Source organism: Mobula hypostoma, chromosome 10 (genome assembly GCF_963921235.1).
Source record: "Mobula hypostoma chromosome 10, sMobHyp1.1, whole genome shotgun sequence".
Classification (NCBI taxonomy): domain Eukaryota; kingdom Metazoa; phylum Chordata; class Chondrichthyes; order Myliobatiformes; family Myliobatidae; genus Mobula; species Mobula hypostoma.
Window position 1 is genome coordinate 14,597,048 of NC_086106.1, and position 19,488 is coordinate 14,616,535.

The following is a 19,488-nucleotide window of genomic DNA, read 5'->3' on the forward strand; positions in this document are numbered from 1 at the left end:
ACTAGGCACAGGAGTGTCTGTACATTAGGTGAGTCTGACAGGAAATGATAAAGCAGTGGTGGTTAAGAGGCAAATCAGCTGTTTGATCAGCGTAATAGGGAGATGAAAATCACAAACACAAGAGACTCTGCGGGTGCTGGAAATCCGGAGAAATGCATGCAAAAATTCTGGAGGAACTTGGCAGGTTGGGCAGCATCTATGGGAAGGAATGAACAGTCAAAGTTCACCGGGACTGGAAAGGAAGGGCGGGAAGAAGCCGGAATAAGGAGGCGGGGAGAAGGGGAGGAGTACAAGCCGGCAAGTGATAGGTGGAACCAGTTGGGGGGGGGGGCGGAATGAAGAAGCTGGGAGGTGATTGGTGGAAAAGGGCTGAAGAAGGAGAGTGAACCATGGGAGAAAGGGAAGGGTGGGGGCGGGCACCAGAAGGAGGTGATGGGGGAGGTGTGGAGGATGGGGAGAAGAACAGAAAAGTGTCCTGAGTAAACAATTCCAACACCCTTGTCCAGTCCCCCCCAACTCCAGCTCTTCCCTGCACTCACACTTTTCCATCTTCCTCCATTTCTTGAGGCGGAGAATGAGATTGACCAGAAGTTAACCCAACAGCAGAACGCTTCTCCAACAGCGTGCGTATTTTGGCGAGGATAGATTTGGAATTCCCTCCCCTCCCTCCACCACCCCACCACCCACCACCCCCACCCACCCGCCCAATTCCCGGGCACAGCTTCAGCTCTCCTGAAGCTTGAGAGGACTGACTGAGACGGGTCCCCTCTCCTCGCTGTTTCCTTCCCGTGCAGGTGATCTTGGAGTGCTGCCTTAAGAGGGACCTTGTGTACAACAAGGTGAACCCCATCTTCCACCACTGGAAAGTGGACGAGGACAAATTCGGCCTCACGTTCCAGAGCCCCGCCGACGCAGTCAGCTTTGAGAGGAGCGTTCAGAGCGCCATCGAGGAACTGGCCGAAGGTAGGTACTGGGCACTGGGTGTGTACGCAGGGGGCCAAGGGGCCTGTCCCCTGCTGTATGTCCCCACGACCTTAGGAGTAGACGCTGCCTTCCGGCAATTCGGTGCCCCACAGGTTAATCTGATGAACAGCAAAAAATAGTCCATCCAAGAATATCAGAATCAAAGTTCAAGAAAGTAAAAATTTCAGAGTAAAATTTATTACCATGTCACCACATACAAACCCCGAGATTCTTTTTCTGTGGGCATACTTGGCAAACCTATAAAATAGTAACTGTAAACAAGATTATTGAGAGAGCAACAGAGGACAACAGACTGTGCAAAGGCAGATATAAATAAACAACAATAAATAACGAGAGCAAGATAGAATCCTTAAAGTGAGATACACATAAAAGTTGCTGGTGAACACAGCAGGCCAGGCAGCATCTCTAGGAAGAGGTACAGTCGACGTTTCAGGCTGAGACCCTTCTTCTGGACAAACTGAAAGAAGAGCTAGTAGGAGATTTGAAAGTGGGAGGGGGAGGGGGAGGTCATCTCGATAGATGGGTGTAGTTATCCTCTTTTGTTCAAGAGCTTGTTGGTTGAGGGGGAGTAACTGTTCTTGAACCGGGTGGTGCGAGTCCTGAGGCTCTTGTACCTTCTACCTGATGGCAGCAGCGAGAAGAGAGCACGGCCTGGGTGGTGGAGATCTCTGATGACAGATGCTGCTTTCCTGCGACAGTGTTTCATGTAGATGTGCTCGATGTTTGGGAGACCTTTACCATATGGCACGTGTGGTGATTGTTTTTTCTTTTGCCGCAGAACTGCATTGCAAAATATAATAGTAAAAACTATAAATTTCATTTAAAAGTATAGAAGAAATTTAAGTTAAATATATAGTGCAAAAGAGAGGAAAAAGTTACTGAGGGCCTGAGTTATGACAAAAGATTGAATAGGTTAGAACTTTATTCCTTAGAACATAAGATTGAGAGGAGATTTGATAGAGCTGTACAAAATCAGAATTGGGTTTATTATCACCGGCCTGTGACGTGAAATTTGTTAACTTAGCAGCAGCAGTTCAATGCAATATATAATCTAGAGAGGGCGAGAAAACAAAGTAAATAAATAAAATAAAACATAATAATAAATAAACAAGTAAATCAATTACGTATATTGAAGAGATTATTAAAAAATGTGCAAAAACAGAAATACTGTATATTTTTAAGACATGAGGTGGTGCCCAAAGCTTCAATGTCCATTTAGGATTCAGATGGCAGAGGGGAAGAAGCTGTTCCTGAATTGCTGAGTGTGTGCCTTCAGGCTTCTGTATCTCCTACCTGATGGTAACAGTGAGAAAAGGGCATGCCCTGGGTGCTGGAGGTCCTTAATAATGGATGCTGCCTTCCTGAGACACCGCTCCCTGAAGATGTCCTGGGTACTTTGTAGGCCAATGCCCAAGGTGGAGCTGACTAAATTTACAACCTTCCTGGAGCTTCTTTCAGTCCTGTACAGTAGCCCCTCCATACCAGACAGTGATGCAGCCTGTCAGAATGCTCTCCATGGTACAACTATAGAAGTTTTTGAGTGTATTTGTTGACATGCCAAGTCGCTTCAAACTCCTAATAAAGTATAGCCGCTGTCTTGCCTTCTTTATGACTACATCAATTATGAGGGGTTTAGGTAGGGTAAATGCAAGCAGGCTTTTTCCACTGAGGTTGGGTGGGAATATAACCAGAGGCTAAAGGTAAAAGGTGAAGTGTTTAAGGGGAACATGAGGGAAACAACATTAGGGGATGAGCTGCCAGTGCAAGTGGTGCACGTGAAGTCGATTTCAATGTTTAAGAGAAGTTTGGATAGGTAGATGGATAGTAGGGGTACAGAGGGCTAAGGTCGGGGTGGAAGTAGGCAGTTGAAATGGTTTTGGCATGGATTAGATGGGCCGAAGGTCATGTGTAAGGTTCAGGAAGCTAAAATCAAATGGAGCCCTTGAGGATGACAGAGAAGCTAGGAAAGAACTCTCGAGGGGATTTAGAAAATTCCTTGGCAAGTAGGATTAAAGAGTACCCTGGGGCATTCAGTACGTATATGAAGAGCAAGGGGATCACTAGGGAGCAGGTACCACCACTCAAGGATAAAACAAAAAGAATATGTGCTTGGAAATGGAGGATGTGGACCAGGTCCCAACTGAGAAACTTGCATCAGTATTTCCCAAGGAGAAGGAGTGGAGCATGGTGAGATCAGAGAGGAGCATGATGCTGTGCGAGGGTGTTTTGTGGTAAAGAAGGAGGTAGCACCGGGTCTCTCAAACAACACTTTGAATAAGCCCCTGAAGCCTGATGGGATGTACCACCGATTATTGAAAATGGCAAAGGGTGAGATTGCTGGGGCCTCAGACAAGATCGTCATGTTGTTTGTGTTGATTTTTCTGTCCCCCTATAGCTACCGGCCAGATGTCAGAGGAATGGTAGGTAGGTAATGCTGTTCCGTTATTCGAGGAGGGAAATACTGAATGGAAACGATAGGCCAGTGAATCTCATGTCAGTAGTAAGGAAGCCATTGGAGTGGATTGTTAGAACATTAGACAGTACAGCACAGGAAAAGGCCCTTCAGCCCATCATATTGTACCGAACCAACTATAAAGTAAATCAAAAACTAATCCCTCCTACCTACACAATCTCTATGTCCCTCCATCTTCCTCACATTCGTCTGAACATCTCTTAAAGGCCTCTAATGTATTTGTCTCCACCACCATACCAAGCATCCACCACTCTCTGAGTAAAAAACTTACCCCTCGCACACCCCCCCCCCGAACCTACCCCCACCTCGCCTTCAGTGCGTGTCCTCTGGATAGAGTTTGTGAGCAGTTGGAAAACCATGGCCTAATTGGGGACAGTCAGCATGGCTTTCTGGAGGGCAAGTTGTGTCTCATTGACTTGATGGAGTTTTTCAAGGAGGTTATGACGATGATTGATGAAGGTAGAGCTGTGGATGTTAGTAAGACATTGGACAGAGTCCCTCATAAGAAGCTCATCCAGAAGATTAAGATGCAAGGGATGCACGGTGACGTGCCCATTTGGATCTAGAATTGACAGAAGACAGAAGGAAGTGGTCGCTGGGACTTATTTTGGCCCGAGGTCCGTGACTGGTGATCTGTTGCAGGGATCCATACTGAGACCTCTGTTGCTTGTGAGATGCCTAGCAGGTGATCGGGATGAAAATGTGAGGCCTCCGTTGGTCAGGGTCACCCATGGATGTTTTGTCCAAGCTACCTAGATACACAAGCCAGGGCAGTACGATATGGAGAGCAAGCTGTTGCCCATGTAGCAAGCTCCCTCTCTCCATGCATCTGATGAACCCAAAGGAACGGCAGAAACCGATACATTTGGTACCAACAGCATCGCAGGAGTTGCCAGTCAGCATTGAACTCAATGTGGGACAGCCTTAGGGACTCCAGCTCTGGATTTTTCCCTCGGGGTTCACTCCCAAATCCTTTCCCATGAGTGGGTATGGCCACAGGACAGCGGAGGTTTGAGATCAGAGTTTTCCTTCTCCTAGCTGAGCTGTCAACCACGGCTGACGAGACCCATCTGCCCGAAGTGACTGGTTTGAAGGTGCCAGTAACCCGACTTTGCCCCTTTTCCTGTCTGTAGAACTGATTCTGCCGGGCTTAATAGCTACGCCACACGTGAAGGCCTGGAGCTGGACTTGGTTGTCAGAGGCTACGTGAAGTGCACGTCATTGAGAGTGTTTAATGGATAGTGGGAGCTTGTCCCCATTACCACTCCCGGTATTAAGGATGAAGATGCAGATGGGTGAATAAGTAAGTTTGCAGATGATACAACAACAGGTGACATTGTGGACCGTGTAGAAGATTGCCAATGGATACTGCAAGATATAGACTAGTTGGAGATATGAGTGGAGGAATGGCAGATGGGGTTAAATCTGGCCAAATATGTCGTATTGCACGTTGGGAGATCAAATAAAAAGGGACCGTACACTGCTAATGGTAAGACCCTTAATAGTGTGGATGTTCATTGGGATCTTTGGGTCCAAGTCCATCGATCCACTAAAGTGCCAACGTAGGTTGACAGGGTGGTAAAGAGGATGGATGGTATTCTTATCGGAAATGGAGCGGAATCGTTTCAGAGCCCATCCACCTATACCGGGAGCAAGGTTGGATCAATCTACGCACCAAGCTGATTTGGGAAGGTTGCGTACAGCCAGGGGCTGGGCGGCGGGGCCCAGGCCCAGAGCGCGGAGGGCGGCCTGGTGTTGGACAGTTTAAATGCCGGCCCAGATAGACTGATAAGACAGGGGTGCCGGGACCGGAGGAGAGGGCCGGACTGATTCTGCTCGCTCTTCCGTGACAGTTACCCCTCTCTCCGCGGCGCTGAGGCTGTGAGGCTGCTGCCGGCTTCGTGTCTGTGAGCTTTGCGCTGATTTGCCCCGCTGTGTGATGAGCTGAAACCAAGGCTATGAGTTTGTTCCAGCTGCTCTTGGCTTCATGTCTATGGACTCAATTTCATTCAGAATCCTATTGCTTGCTTTTATTGTTTGCACGATTTGTGTCTCTCTCTCTCCTCTCTCCTCTCTCCTCTCTCCTCTCTCCTCTCTCCTCTCTCCTCTCTCCTCTCTCCTCTCTCCTCTCTCCTCTCTCCTCTCTCCTCTCTCCTCTCTCCTCTCTCCTCTCTCCTCTCTCCTCTCTCCTCTCTCCTCTCTCCTCTCTCCTCTCTCCTCTCTCCTCTCTCCTCTCTCCTCTCTCCTCTCTCCTCTCTCCTCTCTCCTCCTCTCCCCTCCCTCCTCCCTCCTCTCCCCTCTCCCCCTCCCCTCCCCTCTCCCCCTCCCCTCCCCTCTCCCCCTCTCCCTCTCCTCCCCTCCCCCCTCCCCCCTTGCTCTCTCTCCCTCCCTCCATCTTTCTTCCCCCCCCCCTTTGGGTGCTGGTCTCTTTTTTAAATTGGGTTCTTTCGGGTTTCTTGTTTCCCGGCTGCCTGTAGGCAAACAAACCTCAAGGTTGCATAATGTAGACTTACTTTGATAATAAGTTAACTTTGAAACTTCGCCTTCGTCATTCGGAGCAGGGGTCAGGAAGTCACGTGCAGTTGTATTCAACATTGGATAGACCACACTTAGAGTGTAGTGTACCCCACTACAGGAAGGATGTGGAGGCTTTGGAGAGGGTGCAGAAGAGGTTCGCCAGGATGCTGCCTGGATGAGAGGACCTATGCTATCAGCAGAAGTCAGACAAACCTGGGATGTTTTCTGCAGAGTAGTGGAGGCTGGAGAGAGATCTAATAGATGTGATTGAGAGAGTTAGACAGAGTAAACAGCTGGTATCTTGGATCAAAATACTGAATACTACAGGGCAAGTAATTCAATGGTCCAATGGTTCCATTTAATATCAGAGAATATATACAATATACAACCTGAAATTCTTACTCTTCACAGACATCCACAAAACAGAAGGGAAAAAACCCAAAGAACGAATGAAAGAAAAATGCTAGAACCTCAAAGCTTCCCTCCCCCCCCTCCCAGCACAAGCAGCAGCAAAGCATCTACCCCACCTCAGCAAAAGCATCAGCCCCCCCGCCCCACCACCACCACCCACCATGCCAGCAACAGCAAAGTCCCCAAAAAGAGACTTTGATGGTCTAGAGTCCATCAAAAACAAACTGTTCATCCCACAGGCGCCCATGTGTGCGCGCGCTCTCTCTCTCTCTCTCTCTCTCTCACTAACGAGGGAGAGAGGGGTATTACGCTTTAGGTTGAGAAAGGTAAGTTTAAAAGAGAGGTATGGTTAAGTTTTTTTTTACACGGACACTGAGTGGGGGTCTGGATTGCACTGCCGGAGTGGCGGTGGAGGCATTGAAGAAGCTCTTAGATAGGCATGTGAGTGTGAAGGTTGGTGGAATGTTGACCTGTGTAGGCAGAGAGGCTTTGTTTCATTAGCATTTCGTTACTGATTGAATGAATTTGCCACAGTCATTGTGGGTCAAAGGGACTCTTCCTGTGTTGAACTATTCTGCGTTCTGACATCACTCTCACTGTGACAGCATCAGTACAATCAGTCCCATCAGAAAGAGAAGGGTGATCGAGATGGACCTGATCTTGCTCCCCTCATTACCGCATGACCAAGATGCCATTAGAAAGCCTGACAGCACACGGCTAGAGGGAGAAGTGGGGAAGGCAGGGGCAGAAGATCCATCAGCTGCCTGCGGATGTCTCACTGCCTCAGCAATGAAGCAAATTTCCCCTGTGTCTGTGGGGTAGGGTCCCCAACACTGGCCTGAGGCACAACGCCGGTCCTCCATAATTCAGGGCAGTCAGCCAAGTATAAGAAATAATAAACTGGAGCAGACCACATGATTCAAAGTAAAGTTCAAAGTAAATTTTATCAAAGTACATACATGTCACCATATACAACCCTGAGATTCATTTTCCTGTGGACATACTTAGCAAATCTCTAGAATAGTAACTATAACAGGATCAGTGAAAGATCAACCGGAGTACAGAAGACAACAAACTGTTCAAATGCAAATATAAATAGCGAGAACATGAAACAACAAGATAATGAGTCCTTAAAGTGAGATCATTGGTTTTGGGAACATCTCAGTAGATGGACAAGTGAGTGTAGTTATTCACTTCTATGCAGGAGCCTGATGGTTGAGGGGTCGTAACTGTTCTTGAACTGGGTGGTGCGAGACCTGAGGCTCTTGTACCTTCCACCTGATGGCACCAGCGAGAAAAGAGCACGGCCTGGCTGGTGAGGTTCTTTGATAATGTAGGAGTAGAATCGAGTCTGCTCCACTATTCAATCATGGCTGATCTGTAATCCCTCCCAAACCCATTAGTCTTCTCCCCATAATCTTTGACACTCTTATCAATCAAGATCCTATCAACTTCCCCTTTAAACATACCCATGACTTGGCCTCCATCTATGGCAATGAATTCCATCGATTTACCACCCTCTGGCCCAAGAAATTCCTCCTCATCTCCATTCTAATGGGTCCTGAGGTTGTGTCCTCTGGTCCTAGATGCCTGGGAACATCCACTGCCTTTCCTCAGATTCCCCACATCCACTCCATCTAGGCGTTTCAATATTCGATAGGTTTCAGTGAGGTCCCTCGTCCCTGAACTGTTCCCACAACCTACGGACGCACTTTCAAGGACTCTTCATTTTCTGCTCTCAATGGGTATCAGAATCAGGTTTAATATCACCAGAGATTAAACAAATTTGGCGTTAACAAATTTCACGACACCTGCCGGTGATATCTGATTCTGATGTATTGCTTATTTTATTATTATTATTGTTATTTTCTTTTATATTTGCATAGTTTGTTGTCTTTTACATACTGATTGTTTGCCTGCCCTGTTGGATGTGGTCTTTCATTGATTCTATTGTTTTTCTTGGATTTATTGAGTATGCCCACAACAAAATGAACCTCAGGGTTGTGTATGGTTACATAAATGTACTTTGATAGTAACTTGAACTTTGAACTTTCATTCTTTTAAACTCCTGCGAGTACAGAGCCAGTGCCATCAAACGCAACTCATACATTAACCCTTTCATTCCTGGGATCGTTCTTGTGAACCTCCTCTGGACCCTGCCCAATGCCAGCACATCCTTTCTTAGACAGGGAGCCAAAAACTCAGGATTTCAAGCATATTATAAACCTTTCAAAGTTCTTTATCATTTTCCAGCCTGTAGCTCCTTCCCAGATGTCCATTGCTAAATCAAAGAAATCTGGAAAAACCCAACAGGTCATTCAGTATCTGTAGAGAGAGAAGCAGAGTTAATATTTCAGTTGGTGCATAAATATAAACTCAAGTTCAAGGTCCAGTTCAAGGTTATTATTATTCAGCCGTTAACGTGTATACCCCCAAATGAAATAATGTTCCTCCGGACCAAGGTGCACAACACAATACATACAACTCAGACATATAACACATAAAGTAATATCACAAGTAAATGATAAGGTGCATATACAATGCAAGTTAAAAAGGAAACAAAGGTTCATTTTATTGTCAAAGTATGCATGTACAATACAACTCTGATATTCGTCTTCTCCAGATAGTCATGAAGTACAGAAAAAACACAGGTGTTGTTGAAAACAAAAGCCATCACTTACCCCCCCAACACAAGAAAGAAAAAGAACCATATCTTGCAAACCCCCAAAACCCCTCCCCTCCCTTACACAAAAAACTATTGGATTGCCCGCACCTCCAAAAAAACCAAATCCCCAACTCCTTCGCTCGCAAAAAAAAAACAGTGACGATAACATCAAATCCCCGACCACCTCCTCGCAGAAAAAAAAGCGACAATAGCGTCAAAACCCCCAACACCCCCCCACACAGAAAACCACCAACAAGAACATCAGACCCCAAATCCTCCCTCACGTAAAAAGTAACAGATCGCCCACCTGCCAATCGGCAACAAGAAAGAAAAACACCGGAGACTGAAGGAGACCAGTAGAAAATACAATCCAATAGTCACATGAATCTCAGAATATCGATAACATCCTTCCGTCAGCTTTCGAGGAGAGCGGTTACACAGTCTCAGTCCTTCCGTGAAGAGCGAATGCCGCACCAGGTACAAATGTGAATGGAGTCGTTCACGGCCCCACACCCCGTCTCTGGCCTTTTCCTCGAGGTAGCTCATGTTCTCGGTCCTGTCCGGATCCAGCAGAGCGCAAGGTTATTTGATCGATTTCCAAACTACTGGCCGCTAAATCACGCTACTGGCGCTTCGTTCGTGAAGAGACCTGGGTGTTGTCAGGGAGTTCAGTAGTCCTACAGACTTGGGGAAGAAGCTGTTTCTCATCCTAATGCTATGATACCTCCTGCCTGATGGTAGGGGATCAAAGAGATCATTGGGCAATTGGAGGGGTCATTGACCATGCTAAGGGCCCTGCATTCACAGTGCTCTGCATAAATATCTCTAATGGGTGGAAGAGAGACTCTAGTAATATTGGACTGCTGGAAAGAATCAGAATCAGGTTTATTATCACCGGCATGTGATGTGAAATTTGCTAACTTAGCAGTAGCAGTTCAATGCAATATATAATCTAGCAGAGAAAAAAAAAATAAAAATAATAATAATAAATAAACAAGTAAATCAATTACCTATATTGAATAGATTTTAAAAACCGCAAAAACAGAAATACTGTATATTTTTAAAAAAAGTGAGGTAGTGTCCAAAGATTCAATGTCCATTTAGGAATCAGATGGCAGAGGGGAAGAAGCTGTTCCTGAATTGCTGAGTGTGTGCCTTCAGGCTTCTGTACCTCCTACCCAATGGTAACAGTGAGAAAAGGGCATGCCCTGGGTGCTGGAGGTCCTTAATAATGGAGGCTGCCTTTCTGAGACACCGCTCCCTGAGATGTCCTGGGTACTTTGTAGGCTAGTACCCAAGATGGAGCTGACTAGATTTACAGCGTATGCAGAAAAGCTATGCAGGAAAGGTGGTAAGAGGAAATAAACAAATGGCAGACAAGCTGAATAAGTAGTTTGCATCGGTCTTCACTGTGGAAGACACTAGCAGTACGCCGGAGGTGTGAAACTGTCGGGAGGCAGAAGTGGGTGTCTTTGCCATAACTGAGGAGAAGGTGCTCGGGAAGCTGAAAACTCTGAATGTAGATAGGTCACCTGGACCAGCTAGACTACACCCCACGGTTCTGAAAGAGGTAGCTGGAGAGATTGTGGAGGCATTAGTAATAATCTTTCAAGAATCACTAGATTCTGGAATGGTTCCAGAGGACTGGAAAATTGCAAATGTCACTCTACTCATTAAGAAGTGAGGGAGGCGAAAGAAATGAAATTATAGGCCAGTTAGCCTGACTTCAGTGGTTGAAAAGATTTTAGAATCCATTTTTAAGGATGGGGTTTCAGGGTACTTGCAGGCACTTGATGAAGTAAGCCAAGGTTAGCATGGTTTCCTTAAGGGGAAATTTTGCCTGACAAAGCTACTTGAATTCTTTGAGGAAATAATATGCAGGATAGACAAAGACGAGTCAGTGGGTGTTGGTATTTGGATTTTCAGAAGGCCTTTGACAAGGTACCACACATGAAACTGCTTAACAAGATAAGAGCCCATGGTATTACGTGGAAAGTATCATGGACAGAAGATTGGCTGACTGGCAGGAGGCAAAGAGTGGGAATAAAGGGGCCCCCCTGCAGTTTGCTGCCGGTGATTGGAAGTGTGCGTCAGGGGTCAATGCTGGGACCACTTCTTTTCACATTATGTGTCAACGATTTGGATTAAGGAATTGATGGCCTTGTAGTCAAGTTTGTGAATGATATGAAGATAGGTGGGGAGGGCAAACAGTGTTGAGAAAGCAAGGTGTCTATGGAATGATTTAGTCAGATTGGGCGAATGGGTGAAGAAGGGGCAGATGGAATATGGTGTGGGGAAGATCATTGTCAAGCACTTTGGCAGAAGGAACATAGGCATAGACTGTTTTCTAAATGGGGAGTAAGTTCAAAAATCAGAGGTTCAAAGCGACTTGGGAGTCCTCGTGCAAGATTCACTAAAGGTTAACATGCAGAATGAGTTAAGGAAGGCAGATGGAAAGCTAGCATTCATTTCAGGAGAACTGGAATGCAAAAGCAAGGACATAACGCTGAGGCCTTATAAGGCATTGGTCAGACCACACTTGGAGTATTGTGAGCAGTTTTGGGCCACTTATCTAAGAAAAGATGTGCTGGCATTGGAGAGAGTCCAGAGGAGGTTCACAGGAATGAAATGGTTAATGTATGAGGAACATCTGATGGCTTTGGGTCTGTACTCGCTGGAGTTTAGAAGAATGAGGAGGGTGGTGCAGGGGATCTCAGTGAAACCTGTTAAATATTGAATGGCCTAGATGGGGTGGGTGTGGAGAAGATGTTTCCTTTAGTGGGGGAGGCCAGGACCAGAGGACACAGCCTCAGGGTAGAGGGATGCCCATTTAGCACAGAGATGAGGAAAAATTTCTTTAGCCAGACAGTTGTGAGTCTATGGAATTCATTACCACAAGCAGCTGTGCAGGCCAGGTCTTTGGGTGCATTTAAGGCTGAGGTTGATAGGCTCTCGATTAATCAGGGAGTCAAAGATTACGGGAAGAAGGCAGGAGAATGGGGTTGAGAGGGATAATAAATCAGACCTGGTGGAATGGTGGAGTAGACTCAATGAGTCCATTGGCTGAATTCTTGTCCTATGTCTTATGGTCTTAAGGTCCTCTCAGCAGATTTGGCAATCATTTGCAGGGAATTGGCAATTCCTCCAAATCTTTGAATTATTTCCAACTATAAATCCTTCCTGGAGATCAGCAGCTTTGTATACCCCACCTCCGGGGTTCGAGACTATAACTTTTACCTCCCATCGGTGCCCATTATCAAATCTGTAACCTGCGCCCAGCTCGCTGTAGCTGTGGCGTGGACCCCGGGCACTCAGTGTGGGGTAACGATGCGTCTGACGTGCTGTGACAGCCTCGCTTCCCCCCCCCCCACTCCTCCACCACCCGCTCACTCGCCTCTCCGTCCTCCCCGCAGGGTCTCTGACCTCTTCCTCACCGAGTCAGGGAGGAGCTGACGCCGCCGAGGACATCACTGCCGTAAGTAAACGGCCGCCGATCGCTGGGGTGGCCTCTGCTCTGGTGTTTTGCTGCGCTCCTTCAGCATGTGGGCACCGCTGGCACACCCAGCCTCTGCCCGTCCTCGGGTTCCCCCAAGAAGCTGGCGCTAGTCTCCCTGAACAGCTTGAAGCCCAGCAAGTGGCACGGCAATGCATCTCAGGGTGCAGCTAAAGCATTAAATGCATTGGTGTGAGCCTGGATCCGCCCGTGGTCCCAGTGCAGGTAAGACCAGCTGCAAAATCTCCGTAGACCCCTTAAGCTGAGGGGATGGTTAAGAAGGCGTATGGCGTGTTGGCCTTCACTAGTCAGGGGATTGAGTTCAAGACCCGCGAGTTAACGTTGCAGTCTGTATAGCCCTGGGTAGGCCACACTTGGAGCATCGCCGTCCACCTCCTGCAGCAAGGGATAAAAACAATGTTAGGAACAGGCGGCATCTGTGGAGGCAGAAACCAAGCTCAGAGACCTTTCAGAGCTGGTGCGTTTGATTTACTTCCTGCAGGGCACAGCTCCAAGAGGACCACAACCTTGTCGTAGGGTTTGGAGTCTTGCGTGCCTCAATGACCTGGAGAGCGATGTCGGCTGGAGTCAGGGCCTTGTGCTTTGGCTCTTGGCAGGGTCACCCATGACAAACAGGTCAAAGGGCAGAGGCCAGACTAAGTGTGGTCCACTGGTCCTCCAGATTGGGAAAACAACCCTGACTGGGAAAAGAAAATTGTTATGGAAATAGCAATGAGGATTCCTTCCATGTAGCCAAAGATAGAGAGATATCACTGATCCAGAGACCCGGGTTTAATCCTGATCTCTGGTGCTGGCTGTGTGGAGTTTGCATGCACTCCCTGTGACCAGTTGCTCCAGTTCCCCACCCCCCCCCCATCCCAAAGACTTGCGGGACGGTGGCCTAATTGGACACCGTAAATTGCTCCCCAGTCTGTAGCTAAGTGGTAGACTCTGGGGTGGGTTGATGGGAGTTTGGGGAAGACAGTTACAGGGAAAATTAGTGGGGGGGGTGATGTGGGAATACTCTGTGGGCCAGCATGATCTAGATGGGCTGAATGGCCTATAATCATAAGACCACGTGGAAATATGGACATGGAAAGAGTTGCTTTAGAGCAAAATGCTCTCAAAGACAAAGTGCCTCCTGAACTGGAATTAGAGGGAACGTGGTGAAAGTTCTCCAAGTGTTGGGGAAGATGGCTGAGAATTTGGCTTAAAAAAAACTTCCATACATAGAGAAGCTCTTTGATGAATGGTAATCAATAGTTAGTTTTAAATCTGAGATACTTCTACGAAGCAAAGGTTCGGGGGGGGGTGGTGGGTGGCAGGAGGTGGACTGAGGTCACAGGTCAGCATCTGCTCACTGAATGAGCCGTGGACCACCAGAGTGAGGCGCAATTCAATCCTAGGATGCACCTCCTAATCCCCAACTCACCTCAGCCGTCTGGAACAATGGGTCACGTGACCTGCGCTGCATGTGATTGGGTACGTTAAGTTTATTTAATTGAGATACGGTGCAAAAATAGACACTTCTGGCCCACTGAGCCCCACTGCCCAGCAACCCCCAATTTAACCCTAGCCTGATCACGGGACAAGTTACAATGACCAATTAACCTACCAACCGGTACGTCTTTGGACTGTGGGAGGAAACTGGAGCACCTGGAGGAAACCTACACGGTCACAGGGAGAAAGTACAAACTTTCGCTGGAATTGAACTCCGAACTCCCGAGCTGTAGTAGCGTCACAGCAACCATCGTGCTCCCGTGTTGCCAGGCTACCACGTAGCCCCAGTGATGCTGGGCGAGGAGGCAAATTCTCTTTCAACATCGTGTTCCTCCAAACGGGAGGGGGGAGGGTGTGAGGGGAGGGGTAGTGTGGGGGGAGAGGGGGAGGGAGTGTGAGGGGGAGGGAGTATGAGGGGAGAGGGGAGAAGGAGTATGAGGGGAGAGGGGAGAAGGAGTGTGAGGGGAGAGGGAATGGAATGTGAGGGGAGAGGGGGAGGGAGTTGAGGGGAGAGGGGGAGGGAGTTGAGGGGAGAGTGGGAGGGGAGAGGGAGGGAGTGTGAGGGAGAGAGGGAGGGAGTGTGAGGGAGAGTGGGAGGGAGTGTGAGGGAGAGAGGGAGGGAGTGTGAGGGAGAGAGGGAGGGAGTGTGAGGGAGAGAGGGAGGGAGTGTGAGGGGGAGGGAGGGAGTGTGAGGGGAGTGGGGAGGGAGTGTGAGGGGAGAAGGGGTAGTGTGAGAGGAGGGGAGGGGAGTGTGAGGGGAGAGGGAAAGGAGTGTGAAGGGAGAGGGAAAGGAGTTTGAGGGGGGAGGAAGTGTGAGGGGAGAGGGAGGGGAGTGTGAGGGGAGATGGGGGAGTGTGAGGGGAGAGGAGGGAGTGTGAGGGGAGAGGGATTGTGAGGGGAGAGTGGGAGGGGAGTGTGAGGGAAAGGAGGAGGGAGTGTGGGAAAGGAGGAGGGAGTGTGAGGGGGAGGGGGAAGGAGTGTGAGGGGAGAGGGGAGGGAGTGTGAGGTAAGAGGAGGGAAGGGAGTGAGGGGAGAGGAGGGAGTGTGAGGGAGAGTGGGAGGGGAGTGTGAGGGAGAGAGGGAGGGAGTGTGAGGGGAGAGGAGGAGGGAGTGTGAGGGGGAGGGGGAAGGAGTGTGAGGGGAGGGAGTGTAAGGAGAGTGGGGGAGGGAGTGTGAGGGGAGAGAGAAGGGAGTGTGGGGAGAGGGGGAGGGGAAGTGTGGGGGGAAAGGGGGAGGGAGTGTGAGGGGAGAAGGGGGAGGGATTGTGAGGGGAGAAGGGGGATGGAGTGTGAGGGGAAAGGTGGAGGGAGTGAGGGGAGAGGAGGGAGGGAGTGTAGGGGAGAGGGGAGGGAGTGTGAGGGAGAGGGGGAGGGAGTGTGAGGGGAGAGAGGGAGGGAGTGAGGGGTGGGGGAATGGAGTGTGGGGGAGAGGGGAGGGAGTGTGAGGGTTGGGGGGAATGGAGTGTGAGGGGAGAGCGGATGGAGTGTGAGGGGAGAGGGAATGGAGTGTGAGGGGAGAGGAGATGGAGTGTGAGGGGAGAGGGAAGGGAGTGAGGGGTGGGGGAATGGAGTGTGGGGGAGAGGGGAGGGAGTGTGAGGGTTGGGGGGAATGGAGTGTGAGGGGAGAGCGGATGGAGTGTGAGGGTTGGGGGGAATGGAGTGTGAGGGGAGAGGGGAGTGTGAGAGGAGGAGGGAGTGTGAGGGGGAGGGGGAGGGAGTGTGAGGGGGAGGGAGTGTGAGGGGGAGGGGGAAGGAGTGTGAGGGGGAGGAGGAAGGAGTATGAGGGGAGGGAGTGTGAGGGGAGAGGGGTAGGGGGAGAGTGGGAGGAAAGGGGAAGGAGTGTTGGGAGGGGGAGGGAGTGTGAGGGGAGAGGGGGGAGAGAGTGTGAGGGGAGAGTGGGGAGGGAGTGTGAGGGGAGTGGGGGTGGGAGTGAGGGGAGAGGGAAGGGAGTGTGAGGGAGAGAGGGAGGGAGTGTGAGGGAGAGAGGGAGGGAGTGTTGGAGGGAGAGAGGGAGGGAGTGTGAGGGAGAGAGGGAGGGAGTGTGAGGGGAGAGAGGGAGGGAGTGTGAGGGGAGAGGTGGAGTGTGAGGGGAGGGGGGAGTGTTGGGGGAGTGAGTGTGAGGGGAGAGGTGGAGTGTGAGGGGAGAGGTGGATGGAATGTGAGGGGAGAGGGGAGGGAGTGTGGGGGAGGGGGGTGTGAGGGGAGAGTGGATGAGTGTGAGGGGAGAGGTGGAGGGAGTGTGAGAGGTGGGGGGAATGGAGTGTGAGGGAGAGAGGGAGGGAGTGTGAGGGAGAGAGGGAGGGAGTGTGAGGGAGAGTGGGAGGGAGTGTGAGGGAGAGTGGGAGGGAGTGTGAGGGAGAGAGGGAGGGAGAGTGAGGGGAGGGGGAGGGAGTGAGGGGAGGTGGGAGGGAGTGTGAGGGGAGTGGGGAGGGAATGTGAGGGAAGAGGGGGAGTGTGAGTGGAGAAGACGAGGGAGTGTGAGGGGAGAGGGGAGGGAGTGTGAGGGGAGGGGGTAGAGGAGTGTGAGTGGAGAAGGCGAGGGAGTGTGAGGGGAGAGGGGGGAGGGAGTGTGAGTGGAGAAGGCGAGGGAGTGTGAGGGAGAGAGGGAGGGAGTGTGAGGGAGAGTGGGAGGGAGTGTGAGGGAGAGAGGGAGGGAGTGTGAGGGAGAGTGGGAGGGAGTGTGAGGGAGAGAGGGAGGGAGTGTGAGGGAGAGAGGGAGGGAGTGTGAGGGGAGAGGGGGAGAGGAATGTGAGTAGAGAAGGCGAGGGAGTGTGAGGGGAGAGGGGAGGGATTGTGAGGGGAGAGGGGGAGAGGATTGTGAGTGGAGAAGGTGAGGGAGTGTGAGGGGAGAGGGGAGGGAGTGTGAGGGGAGAGGGGGGAGGGAGTGTGAGGGGAGAGGAGTGTGAGTGGAGAAGGCGAGGGAGTGTGAGGGGAGAGGGGAGGGAGTGTGAGGGGAGAGGGGGGAGGGAGGGAGAGGGGAGTGTGAGGGGAGAGGGGGAGAGGAGTGTGAGGGAAGAGGGGGAGGGGGAGTGTGAGCTGGAGATCACGATGAGTGGTGGGAATGTTTGGGACAGGGAATGGGGGAGGGAGAATGAAAGTGAGGGGAGAGAGTGTGAGGGGAGGGGGAGAGTGTGTGAGGGGAGAGGGGAGGGAGTGTGAGGGGAGAGGGGAGGGAGTGTGAGTGGAGAAGACGAGGGAGTGTGAGGGGAGAGGGGAGGGAGTGTGAGGGGGAGGAGGAGGGAGTGTGAGGGGAGAGGGGGAGAGGAGTGTGAGTGGAGAAGGCGAGGGAGTGTGAGGAGAGAGGGGGGGGAGGGAGTGTGAGGGAAGAGGGGGAAGGGGACTGTGAGCTGGAGATCACGGTGAGTGGTGGGAATGTTTGGGACAGGGAATGGGGGAGGGAGAATGAAAGTGAGGGGAGAGAGTGTGAGGGGAGGGGGGAGAGTGTGTGAGGGGAGGGGGGAGAGTGTGTGAGGGGAGAGGGGGAGGAAGTGTGAGGGGAGAGGGGAGGGAGTGTGAGGGGAGAGGGGAGGGAGTGTGAGGGGAGAGGGGGAGAGGAGTGTGAGTGGAGAAGACGAGGGAGTGTGAGGGGAGAGGGGAGGGAGTGTGAGGGGGAGGAGGAGGGAGTGTGAGGGGAGAGGGGGAGAGGAGTGTGAGTGGAGAAGGCGAGGGAGTGTGAGGAGAGAGGGGAGGGGGGAGGGAGTGTGAGGGAAGAGGGGGAGGGGGAGTGTGAGCTGGAGATCACGGTGAGTGGTGGGAATGTTTGGGACAGGGAATGGGGGAGGGAGAATGAAAGTGAGGGGAGAGAGTGTGAGGGGAGGGGGAAGGTGTGTGAGGGGAGAGGGGAGTGTGAGGGGGAGAGGAGGGAGTGTGAGGGGAGTGGGGGAGAGGAGTGTGAGGGGAGGGGGGAGTGTGAGGGGGAGGGGGAGTGTGAGGGGGAGGGAGTGTGAGGGGAGGGGGTAGAGGAGTGTGAGTGGAGAAGGCGAGGGAGTGTGAGGGGAGAGGGGGGAGGGAGTGTGAGTGGAGAAGACGAGGGAGTGTGAGGGGAGAGATGAGGGAGTGTGAGGGGAGAGTGGGGAGGGAGTGTGAGGGGAGAGGGGAGGGTGAGGGGAGGGTGAGGGGAGAGGGGGGAGGGTGTGTGAGGGGAGAGGGGAGTGTGAGGGGAGAGGGGGAGAGGAATGTGAGTAGAGAAGGCGAGGGAGTGTGAGGGGAGAGGGGAGGGATTGTGAGGGGAGAGGGGGAGAGGAGTGTGAGTGGAGAAGGCGAAGGAGTGTGAGGGGAGAGGGGAGGGAGTGTGGGGGAGAGGGGGGAGGGAGTGTGAGGGGAGAGGAGTGTGAGGGGGAGGGAGTGCGAGGGGAGAGGGGGAGAGGAGTGTGAGTGGAGAAGGCGAGGGAGTGTGAGGGGAGAGGGGAGGGAGTGTGAGGGGAGAGGAGTGTGAGGGGGAGAGGAGTGTGAGGGAAGAGGGGGAGGGGGAGTGTGAGCTGGAGATCACGATGAGTGGTGGGAATGTTTGGGACAGGGAATGGGGGAGGGAGAATGAAAGTGAGGGGAGAGAGTGTGAGGGGAGGGGGGAGAGTGTGTGAGGGGAGAGGGGGAGGGAGTGTGAGGAGAGGGGGAGTGTGAGGTGAGGGGGAGGGAGTGTGAGGGGAGAGGGGGAGAGGAGTGTGAGGGGAGAGGGGAGAGAGTGTGAGGGGGAGGAGGAGGGAGTGTGAGGGGAGAGGGGGAGAGGAGTGTGAGTGGAGAGGGGGAGAGGAGTGTGAGTGGAGAAGGCGAGGGAGTGTGAGGAGAGAGGGGAGGGAGTGTGAGGGGAGAGGGGGGAGGGAGTGTGAGGGAAGGGGGGAGGGGGAGTGTGAGCTGGAGATCACGGTGAGTGGTGGGAATGTTTGGGACAGGGAATGGGGGAGGGAGAATGAAAGTGAGGGGAGAGAGTGTGAGGGGAGGGGGGAAGGTGTGTGAGGGGAGAGGGGGAGGGAATGTGAGGGGAGAGGGGAGTGTGAGGGGAGAGGGGAGTGTGGGGGGAGAGGAGGGAGTGTGAGGGGAGCGGGGAGAGGAGTGTGAGGGGAGGGGGGAGTGTGAGGGGGAGGGGGAGTGTGAGGGGGAGGGAGTGTGAGGGGAGGGGGTAGAGGAGTGTGAGTGGAGAAGGCGAGGGAGTGTGAGGGGAGAGGGGAGGGAGTGTGAGGGAAGAGGGGGAGGGGGAGTGTGAGCTGGAGATCACGGTGGGTGGTGGGAATGTTTGGGACAGGGAATGGGGGAGGAAGAATGAAAGTGAAGGGAGGGTAGGGGAGCATGAGGAGGGAGTATCAATGTTTAGAGTGAGGAGGAGCGAGTGCGAAGGGTTAACGTGAAGGGAGGGAGTGCAGGTGGGTGGGATGTGGGTGTGCGATTACGAGATGGAACGTCGGCCACTGGGAATTGGGGAAGATGAAGAATGGTGAATGGGGCAGGGAGG

General features: G+C 51.7%; 1 protein-coding gene across 1 annotated transcript in view; it reads left to right on the top strand.

Annotated features, from left to right (window-relative positions):
* spred3 (sprouty related EVH1 domain containing 3) overlaps positions 1-19,488 on the top strand; it is an 88,142-nt gene that overhangs the window by 55,702 nt on the left and 12,952 nt on the right. Inside the window, exons 3-4 of the mRNA XM_063060022.1 lie at positions 795-963; positions 12,464-12,525. Coding sequence (XP_062916092.1) covers positions 795-963; positions 12,464-12,525 — 231 coding nt within the window. The remainder of the gene's footprint in view (positions 1-794; positions 964-12,463; positions 12,526-19,488) is intronic.